Raw genomic sequence first — 11,462 nt, 5'->3', positions numbered from 1 at the left:
TAGAAATCATTTTAGCCTTTGCAACAATCTTGGAAAATTTGGTATTGGAGACTGATGCTGTGAGTTGAGAGGCTTTTTTAGCACCAGAAATAGTTCTTAATTTGTGGTTCCAAATTTTGAACAACTGCCTCTCAGCTCCGAAGTCCTTGTTTCAAATCTCAGGCCAGGAAATGTCTCTGAAGAATTTTCATATCTTCACGAACATCATTGTGTGCTTCCTCCATCTAATGTACTATTTTGCCTAATCCTTACAGTGTGCATCCCAGATTATGTGTCTAACCTGCATTAGTCTAGTAAAAGTGTAGGTCTGTGACTGGGTGTGTCCTATAATGGACTTGCATGGATTTTTCCTGTCTTGTGACCAGTGCTGCTAAACTAGGCTTTTAGCATCATGCCTCATGATTTTTTTAAAAAGCTCCAAAAAATGTGTGTAGATATGAATGTTTCACTACTAATCTGGGACAACAATAGCTAGAATTTAAATATTCTCTTCTATAGAGATTTAAGCAAAGCACATGTTTGTCAGTAAAAGTTAAAAATCCCAGGGAGTACAGTTTATGAATATTATATTATTATTACTATATTATCTACCTGCCAGCATATGGCCAACTACTTGTATTAATTTATACTAGGAAAGGTAAGCTGCTTATTGTGAGTGATATTGCTTACTGTGCTAAATTACAGAAAGGCTTGCTTACTGTGCTAAATTACAGAAAGGCAGTCAGTTGAATCACTTCATGAACCCAGTGTGGGCTGGGAAATTGAGTTCTTGATTTTCCATTTTCTATTAATTACTAGTGAATTAACGCCATTGTCTACATCATTTTATTTAACAAAGTCTTTTATTAGCGTGCCTTTTAGTCAAAAGGCAGACGCCAACAACTTGGTGTTTTGTCTATTTTTTGTATCAACTTAGCAAGCAGACTGTTCTCAATATGTAATGCAGGGAAATTGAGTTTGTTTTTCACAAATTATGTTTTTAAGTGCAGTGGCTCAGTGTCATTTAATTAATTATGGTCTTGTGGCAAAAAAACATCACCTTCTGAGAGTTATAAGGAATATTTGGTAAAATTGTGGATGTGCACCTTTCTTTGTGTGCACATATAAGACATGAACGCACAATTGTTGTCTTATTAAAACTGATTTTCACATTTGTCTAGCATACATTAGTTTTTTCAGTTCTGTTGTACATTTTTCACACTATTAAATATGTTATCACAACCCATTTTAAATGTAATGAAGATGTTTTATTATATTAGTATTGTATTTGAAAATTTATAGTTGATTATAAACATGTACTGAATCTGTTCGCTCAGCTTTAGAAGTTATGATTTTAAGAATAAACGGAGGAGTATTTCAAATTAGTATTTCTTACAAAATCTGTATTTATTTAGATTTTTATTGCCAATATTTTCTGTTTTTTGGTATTTTTCTTCTTACTAAACTACCAGTTAAAGGTTCAGATACATACACAAAATACCAGTGTCATCTGTAACAGAGAAAAGATGTCTCCTGGCTGCTGACTGTAATACCAGTTTCAGATATGGCTTTTTCTTTAAGATTCTGCCTCTAAGATCAGCATCCTGAAATTGAGTTTTTGCTGTTGCATATGAAACTGGCATTTACAGTGTATTTAAGGAACAAGCCAACTGAGGAACCTATAAGGCATTTATGTCAACATAACATAATAATAGGTTAACTCTTGATGGTAGTACATTTACAAAAAGAATGGTAATTTTAAAAAGTTAATCATGGTAATAATAGCTTTAATTAAAATTAATTACAATTTTAAAAATAAAGATCAGTGACTAATTACAAATAAGCTGAAAATGAGACTTTGCATCATGTTTGAATAATAAATTAAAAATCATTCTTTTCAAGCAGCAATAGCCATAAACAGTACTAGTAATGTCTTTATTGTATTTTTAAATTAATTTAATAGTATCTTGATTAAAATAGTACCAATTTCAGTTACAAAATGGTTAATTTCTGGGTGTGTCGAAACATTTGACTAGTATTTCTTATTGCATATTTGTCAAATTTCAATTTGCTTTTTTATGTTTTCTTTTCAGTGGATGATGTGGTGGATGAAAGTGATGACAATGATGACATTGAGGCTGAAAATGAAACAGAGACTGAAGATGATGAAAAGGACCACAGTTTGAAGGTATAACTAATTGCTAATACAATTTTAATTCAACAAGTACTTTATATATGCAGAAAGGAAGTATGTCTGTGAAGATTCTCAGTCATCCAGGTGAAATTATGTGGTGGCTGAGTCATGGCAACTAGACTTCTTTCTTGTTAGATAGGTACATTTCACTGCTCAGCCAAGCAGCTTTGTCAGTCTGAGGACCACAATTTTATCCTCCAGGTTAGTTTCACTTCACACCTGCCCTGATTAGGCTCGTTGAGTAAAACAAAGAAAGTGGGAAGTGTGGGTAGATGTAACCGTCACACCTTTTGCCAGCCCCTCCTACCCTCATAGAGTGGGTCGTTAAGAGTGGTCCACCTGGTGGAGGTGTGAAATGGGAACTGATTTTCCTGGGGATGGATGAAAGGGCAGCATGATAAATTGAAGACAGGTTATGCCTAAGGCCTCCACCTCTACTGAGTAAGGGGTTGTTGATTTGCACATGCAAAGCTTCCCTAAAATTGTGGTCTCTAACAACAATCCTCAGACTGACAAATCTGCTTGGATGAGCAGTGAAACGTATCTACCTAACAAGAAAGTCCAGTTGCTATGACTTAACTAACAGATGCAGGAAGGAAGGGATGCAATTGCAGCCGATACTAAAGTTGGTGAATGAAAAGAAATAACTAACCCATTTAAGGAATACTATAAGGAATGCATTGTATTGTTGTGAAAGTGGTGATCATGTCAGTTAATTTCCTGGTAAAAATAAAACTTCCACAACTTGATGCACTGTGCATAGAGGAGCTGGATAAACCACTGAAACTTGCTGAAAAGCAAGTAACTATAAATTCCTTAAAGTGGTAAAGTCACAGAATCAGATAATGTTTATTTTATTTTTTAATTTATTTGTTTCTAAAGGTACACTGGGTAGCTATTAAATTCAGTGTGATGATTTTAGCTATGTTATATGAAGCTAGAAAAGCTAACATATTACTAAAAATATCAGACCCAATTACCCTTATTCATAAAGAAAAATAAAAACATTTAAAGTGCGCATCATACAGACGACCTTCTATACTTTAACAATGATGGCAAGATTTTGGTGAAAGTTTTAGCAAAAAAAAAAAATTTTTTGTTTGAAAACCTTCAACAATTGTTTAATATATTTTTTTTCAAGTTCACTCATGGACTTGTAGTGCTCAAGGGAAAAGAAATATTTTATGCACAGCTGGAAAAGCTTACCTCTTCAGAGTTATCTGTAGTGGAGGTCCTAAGTAAGATTTTTGTTTTTTGCATTGTGTGCCACCAGTGTTTCAGCGAGTGCATCATTCAAGACTTCAGTTTAATTAAGATAATTACATATTAAATAAATTAGCTAGAGAGGGGTTCATTGTTTTAGTGTACATTATACTATTTAACACTCGGTCTTGCTAAATATAAACCTTATTTATTTGAAGTTTTTATCCCTGCTTCAGAATGAAGATATTGAAACTGATATCAACAAATTAAGACCAAAGCAAGATCTTTGTAGGCCACCTGAAGAATTAAAATATTATGAGAGATTTTTTGTGGAGCTTACTGAAGATTTTCAGGTATATTTTTCTTCCCCAGCATTCCATTGTTAATTTGTATATACCTTGTAAATATTTTGGCTATTAGTAACCTTTCGGATTCCTTATTTTAAATTTCTTTCAGAAATTTGAGTTTTAAGTTTATGACCACTGCAAATAAATTTGACAAATCTGGAATGGATTTGCCAGTGAAAATAAACAAAACAACAACAAAAAAGTACAGAAAGCTTGTTGAAAGTCTTAAAACTCATTACAATAAAAAGAGGTACCTTCCAAAAATCTGCATAATCAAAGCTAGAAATATGTTCTGTATCTTTCTTGGATATTTTTGCTACCATACAAGTAATTTTACCTGTAAAATACCAGTTTAGTATACTGTCTGGGGAAAAAAATAGATTTATTTTCAGAAAATTTTTAAGCTTTCCCAGGTTTCCTGATTTTCTTTTGAACAGGTCAGGTTAGGGAGCATGCACTGGTACAGCACATTGCCGTATACACCACATGATAAAACATATCTGAATCCCAGACACATGGTCCAGCCCCACCCTATGCAAATGGCCATCTATCTGCCGCAGCTAGATATTATGTGTGCAACCCCTTGGCCTGGTCTAGCCGCTTGGGTCCTTAACAGTGAAAATCCTGCGAGTAGATCACATTCGGGGAATTACACCTCATGGCTGTAAGTAATGCTCCCTCACAATGCAGGTAAAGTGCCTCATTCAGGACTCCATGTGCAACTGCTTGTTCGACACAAATTCAAACCAGCGGTACCCAAGGATTTACAGAAGAGACGCAGTACCGAAGGAGTCCAGTCTTCATCACAGGTCACTGGATAAGTGTCCATGTCTCTTAACTATATAGCAAAATGAGAAGCACCAGGACTTTAAAGACTTGGACCTTTGTCCTTTTCCAAAGATATCAGGAGCGCAACACGCCCCTTTCCAGTGACCTCATGACCCCCCATGCCCATCCAATTCATTGACTGACTTCATAGGAAGAGTCACCAGAAACATGAATTTTGCTGCCGAGGTAAGTAAACCACTTGATGCAGTTGGCACACTGATTATGGCTATGCCCAAAAGGCCATTAAAGGCCTGGATCTTGGGTTTTATCAAGGACACTCTTAAGCCTAGACCTCGGACTCCTCACTCAGTCTCTCGAGAGCCCCGATCAGAGCCTCCATTGACTCAGTGAAGATAACACCATCATCAGCAAAGTCAAGATCAGTTAATCTTTCTTCCCCAACAGATGCCTACAGCCACTGGCCCCCATGGCCCTGGTCAACACCCAGTCTATGCAAGCAGTGAACAGGGTAGGAGCAAGAACACACCCCTGACATACCCCAGAATCAAATGGGAAAAGCACACAGATTATGCCTCCACTCTGCACAGTACTCAAAGTACCAGTATACAGGCCAGCCATAAGGTCCAGGAACTTCAGGGGGATCCTGTGAAGTCTCAGGATGTCCCACAGGGCAGCTCAATCAACAGAGTTAAACGCCTTACAAAAATCAACAACTACTGCAAAGAATCTCCTGCTGTTATTCATTTTTATGTTCGATAAGAACCCTCGGTGCCAGGATGCAGTTGATAGTAGGCTTTTGTTCAGGTCACTGGTATTTGAGCAAGTGATCACAGATACTATTAAGGATTACCTTAGCAAGGACTTTACCTGGCACCGAAAGCAATGTTATCTCCGTCTAGTAGCCTCAATTCCCTTTCCAGATAAGGATGACATGTCCCATTTTCCAGTCAGTTAGGTTGATGCCCGTCTCCCAAATGGAAGCAAAGATTGCTTGCAATGCCAGGAGGGACAGCCTTACTACCAGCCTGGAAAAGTTCATCTTGGATACTACAGATTCCTGCAGAAATCTCAGTGAGACTGGATGGTTCACAGCTAATTGGAGGATCACCTTCAAGAACTGTGAACATAGATATGTTCAACATCCTAGCCAGCGGATCAGCTTGAAACAGCTGCAAAACATAGCTTGACCAAATGTGAAACAACTACATCATCATCTATAAGGACCATTCCATCCCCGCCCTGACTGCTATTCTCCGAGGAACCAATTTGGATGTGCATAATGCTTCGATTCCTTTGTAAGCAGGACGTGTGTTACTAGACCATAGATTGTGTGTCACTTGCTCACAGATTCCTCTAAGAAATGCCTCCTTGTCTGCCCTATGAGCCCTTGCAGTCATTCTTCTCTGTTTCCGGTACAGAATGGAGTTGCCATGAAGCCGTGCTCTGTGACTCCTCTTGGTAATATCCAAGGTCCCCAGCAAGATAAAATACCTCCTCCTGGTAACATCAGCAACACAAACATAACCCTCTACAACCTTCAGAGTTTCGTCACTGTAGGTCTCCCACATCACATTAGGATCGTCGGTCGCAACCAAGCCTGCAAGTTCTTTGCAAAAACTGATCTAGGAGTCTTTGTAGGTTCAGCCTCATTCTCCTGGTAGGTGGTAGCCTGCTGGATCTTCAGAGTAGCAACAACAGGCCTGTGGTCAGAATTCTTAAACTGGGCACTTCTGTAGACCCTGCAGTTCTGTTGGAGTCTCTAGCGTCTGCCCATGAGCATTTGATCAATCTCTTTTAAAACTTTTTTAAAACTATTTTTTTTAAATAATTGAAGCCCAGTTTTTTATTTATAGTTTTACTCTGTCCTTTGTTTATTTGAACTGATATATACCATAGTTTTCTCTGCTCTTTGTTTAGTTTATTTTAATCAAGAGGTAGTGCGCAAATGGCATATATGTTGTCACAAAAATCTATGCATTCATTTCTTCTCTTATTGGTATATTATCATTATCTAAAGTACCTAAAATAAATAAGACAAAGTTTCAGTCTAGTTTGGATTTGAACAAGCAAGCCAGTATTCATTTATCAATAGGTGAAATTTCAGATGGGTTAAACAGTTTAGTAGGATTTTTGTTTTTGATTATTATGTTGTTATATTTCAAATGTTTTTTTAGTAAACAGAGTATGTGTTATATTTAATTAAGTTATTCTGATATTTTCTGTGTTCATAGGGATATAATTCAGGAACAGAGGAAGTTGCTTCCAATATTCCAGTTTCGGAGCCAAAGTTTTCTGGAGCCATTGTTGTACCCACAGCAGATCAAGAGCCAGCTGCTTGTCTTAACTCTGTAAAAGGAGAGAAAAAAACTCTACGAACTGATGAAGAGAGCAAACAGACTTTAAATTCTTCCTTTTCTACAGCAGACTTAGAAAATCAAACATCATCTTTAGATATGAACAATTTTCAAGTCTGTTCTGAAATCCCAAATTCCACTAAACACTTATCTTCACAGTGCCTCAATCATGAACTTGTCAGGGATATGGACAGATTATCACTAGGTGGAGAATGTGCCTCAAAAAACCTCAGATATTGTCCTTCTAAATATGTAAATGGTCAAAATAGCAAGATCTCACATGAGTGCAGTGACTGTTGTAATGGTTGTCAGAGTATTTCAGAATCTATTGTACCTTCAGTTGTGGACACAACTACAGAGACCACATATGTGGATGAAGCAGAAAATGATGATGACAGCAGTTCACATTCTTCAAGTGACCAAGGGTTTTTGGAGGTTCCGGATACAGCAGCCTTACTTCCTTTACATGACCCAGACCTCTACATTGAAACTGTTAAAAACACCAAATCTGTTCCAGAGTATACAGAAGTGGCTTATCCTGACTACTGTGGTCATATTGCACCTTCATTTAAGGAACCTATTCTTGAAAGACTTTATGGTGTGCAAAGGTATTTTTGTATGCAGTTGCTCTCCTCTCTTTCAGATTTTGCATACTTTGTAGTATTCTATACATCAAGCATTTATTTTTAGGATATATATATATTTTTTTAAGTTTATTGGTACTTTGTATTCTTTTCAGTTGATATTAAAGAAAAAATGCAATTTCTGTCGGAATTGCTGATTCTCGTGTTTCTATACTTTTTTGTTTATGGTGGAGTTTGGTATTACGAAGAGGTGAGTAAATAGTCAGCAGAGAGCAACAGGCTACCAGAATACTGTTCTGTTTAGCTGATGTTACAGCAGAAGAAAAAAAAATTCTTACTAATGAGTTTTCATTACCTTAATGTACAGGAAACAGTGTACATGAAAACATTACGAAAAGGTTGGATAGTATACATTAGTTAGTCCTTTTTTTTTCTTCTCCAAACTCCAAGATCATAAACGACTATTAATTAAATGATATGTAGTACAACAGGTTGAAATTATTTTTCTATGCAGGGAAACAGCTGAGTTTATGTAATTTTGTATAGGCAGGTATAGAATTCATTAATTTACTTAAAATATTCCAAACCGGTTGAGCTGTGTTCTTAACCTATTAATTTATGGAAAGGATACATCATCCTCTTTTGTAATGTTGTTTATCACTGACTTTCCTTTCTTTACTAATCCTTACAATGTGTAAATAACTTAAATAACTTTTAACTTGTATATTTTTTTTAGCTGCATATTCAGTTACAGTGAAGTTATTTAATGAGATGATCTGGCGCCTGTCCAGGTGTTGTTTCCACCTTACTGCCGATAATTGCTGGGATAGGTTCCATCTTCTTCACAATCCTATACTGGATAAGTGACTTTAGAAAACTAATGGGTGAAATTATTTATCTCTTCTTGATTTTAAAGTAAATAGTGTACGGATAGTTTTTTTTTTTTTTTCTTTCTTTCTGTATTTCAGTTACTTGAACACTTGTGTTCATACTTAAAATAAGTAATCTACTTGAAGTTTATTTTCTTTTATAGTTACAGGATTTGTCACACTGATCAATGTTAACTAGTAAAATTCCAAAACTGGTATCACAGTTGTTATATGTTAATTATTACCAACATCAAAAATATCAATCAATCAATCAACATTTATTTATATAGCACATATTCATACAAAAAATGTAGCTCAAAGTGCTTTACAAAATGAATAGAGAAATAGAAGACACAATAAAAGATAAACATAAGTCAACATTAATTAACATAGAATAAGAGTAAGGTCCGATGGCCAGGGTGGACAGAAAAACAAAAAAAAACTCCAAAGGCTGGAGAAAAAAATAAAATCTGTAGGGGTTCCAGACCAAGAGACCGCCCAGTCCCCTCTGGGCAATCTACCTAACATAAGTCAAACAGTCCTCTTTGTATTTAGGGTTTTCATTGAAGGACTTGATGATGATGGTCACGTAGACTTTTGGCTTTCAGTCCATCAATGTTGGTGCGTCATGATGCTTTGAGTAGGTGGTGGTGGCGCAGGCCGCCACCACAAAGAAACCGGAAAAAGAAACAGAAGAGAGAGTAGGGGTCAGTATGGATTTTGGAGCCACTGTGAATAATTATTATGAAGAATTGAACATACAGAGTATCAGTATTAAGTTAAAGTGAAGTTATAAAAAGGCCATGTTAAAATTTAAATTTAAAATAAATATCTATCTAGTTACATCTCTTAATTTTTTGGGGCAGATGCACTGTAAACTTTTCAACTAGTTTGCAGAATACATTTGAGCCAAAATATGATTTATACACAAGTAGCCCAAGGACATTGGTGGTTTGGGAGAAATAACTTGACATTAATTAAATTATGGTACCAGTGCCCCCAACTTTCGCAACTGGGAGCTGAGATGGAACTTAGCCTCATTTGGTATTCAGTGATCCCTCTCTATATCGTGCTTTGACTTTCGCGGCTTCACTCCATTGCGGATTTTAAATGTAAGCATATCTAAATATATGTCACAGATTTTTCGCTGGTTTGCGGATTTCTGCGGACAATGGGTCTTTTAATTTATGGTACACTCTTCCTCAGTTTGTTTGCCCAGTTGATTTCATACAAGGGACGCTATTGGCGGATGGCTGAGAAGCTACCCAATCAGAGCACGTATTACATATTAAATAAAACTCCTCAATGATATACGATATGCTTCCTGCGCGGTGCTTCGCACACTTCAAAGCTCTAACAGCCTGTATTGATTTTTGGTTGTTTGCTTTTCTCTGCCTCTCTCAGTCTCTCTGACATTCTCTGCTCCTGAAGGAGGGGGTGTGAGCAGAGGGGCTGTTTGCACAGAGACTGTTTGCTTAGAAGATACGGACGCTCCTCTAAAGAATACTGAAAAGATTACCTTCACATTGATCCCTTCATTGCAGCAGCTTTATCGAGGTGCTTCGTTTACTTAAAAGCCCAACAGCCCTATTGATTTTTGTTTACTTTTCTCTCTCTCTCTCTCTGACATTCTCTGCTCCTGACGGCACTCCTTTGAAGAGGAAGATATGTTTGCATTCTTTTAATTGTGAGAAAGAACCGTCATCTCTGTCTTGTCATGGAGCACAGTTTAAACTTTTGACTAAAGGGTGTTATTTCATGTCTAGAGGGCTCTAATAATGTTAAAAAATGTATTTAGAAGGTCGTAACCGGGTTTTCTATGCTCTAACTGCAAAAATATTAGATTTATAAATAAAGAATCCTACTTCGTGGAAATTCATTTATCTGTCTGGAGCGGATTAACCGCGATAAATGAGGGTTTACTGTGTAACTGTGCGGAGAATATTTATAAACAGTGTGGGAGAGTTTCTAAGGGCTTAAAATATATAAAAATAACCATACAAACATATGGTTTCTACTTCGCGGATTTTCACCTATCGCGGGGGGTTCTGGAACGCAACCCCCGTGATCAAGGAGGGATTACTGTATACTATTCTAGGTTAGAATAGCACACATTTTTATTGTAGATTTTAATATTTTATGCAGTATTTATGTTCTTTAGTGTGAATACTTTTTTCAAAATAATTGTGTTTATATGTAAATCTGTTTCCATGTTTTGTTTGCAGGGCTAAAATCTTTCAAGATATCGAGAGGCTAATTCAATCAAATGATATAATTGATAAAGTGGTGTATGATCTTGATTTGCCCAGGTACAAACATTTATGTATTTTTTCATTGCTTAATGTACTACTTTTATTGTTTGTTCTCAAATGTTTAACTGTTCTTGTAGTTTATGAAGCTGTCATTTTATGTAAATATTTCTCCTTAAACATTTTAAATTTTCTTGCCATGATAAACGTGTTTAATATTCATTTGTGCATTTTGGTACAATTTGTTTTTTTTTTTATTTGGTACATTGAATATACGTCTTCCTGTTCTCAGCAGTTCAGAGTTAAACTGCAAAATGTTTATATTAAACTCAACTATTGAACACACACAATGGTGTTATTAGGATTGTAGGTTAATTTATTGTTGACAATTCTGAATAAATAACTCGTATCATACATATATTTTGCATACTGTATGACCAAAATAGCCACTTAAATTACCCTTTCATTGCAAATATGTTCCTGAATACAACAAAATAAACGGGTAATGCAAACCCACAAATGACTTACAGCATGTGAATATAGAGGAGAGATGCATTTTATTTTGGAAATTCATCTATACTGTTGTTTCCTTGTGCATGCAATGAAACAAGTTCATAACACAAAAAATAAAGACATTGCAGATGGTGCTTTATTCAGATAAGTCATAGGCTTTTTAAAAAGAATGTGAAAGAAAGCACAATGCCGAAGTTCAATAATTTTTACCAGTCTTGTAAACTATTAACTTCTTGGAATAATCTTACCTCATAAGTGGGTTATATATCATGTTGTATGGGTTTTGATAACGTCTAGGGCTTCTGTTTGTGTGTGTGTGTGTGTGTCCGTGCATGTGTTTTGTTTTTTTTTTGCCTGTTTAATCAATCTTACAGCACCTTA

At 36.0% G+C, this 11,462-nt stretch overlaps 1 protein-coding gene across 5 annotated transcripts in view; it reads left to right on the top strand.

Moving 5' to 3' along the window:
* agtpbp1 (ATP/GTP binding carboxypeptidase 1) overlaps positions 1–11,462 on the top strand; it is a 287,469-nt gene that overhangs the window by 191,025 nt on the left and 84,982 nt on the right. For 4 of the 5 annotated variants that reach the window (XR_005633318.1, XR_005633317.1, XM_039750596.1 and 1 more), the window contains exons 12-15: positions 2,073–2,167; positions 3,595–3,729; positions 6,744–7,474; positions 10,545–10,628. Coding sequence is in view for 3 of the 5 variants with exons in the window: in XM_039750596.1 (XP_039606530.1) it covers positions 2,073–2,167; positions 3,595–3,729; positions 6,744–7,474; positions 10,545–10,628 (1,045 nt within the window). In the remaining 2 variants the exon portion in view is untranslated. The remainder of the gene's footprint in view (positions 1–2,072; positions 2,168–3,594; positions 3,730–6,743; positions 7,475–10,544; positions 10,629–11,462) is intronic. The other variant, XM_039750597.1, reaches the window with a different exon arrangement.

The sequence above is a fragment of the Polypterus senegalus genome, chromosome 4 (genome assembly GCF_016835505.1).
Source record: "Polypterus senegalus isolate Bchr_013 chromosome 4, ASM1683550v1, whole genome shotgun sequence".
NCBI classification, from domain to species: Eukaryota; Metazoa; Chordata; class Cladistia; order Polypteriformes; family Polypteridae; genus Polypterus; species Polypterus senegalus.
The sequence above is the reverse complement of the archived record's forward strand: the minus strand, read 5'-3'. Positions and strand labels throughout refer to the sequence as shown.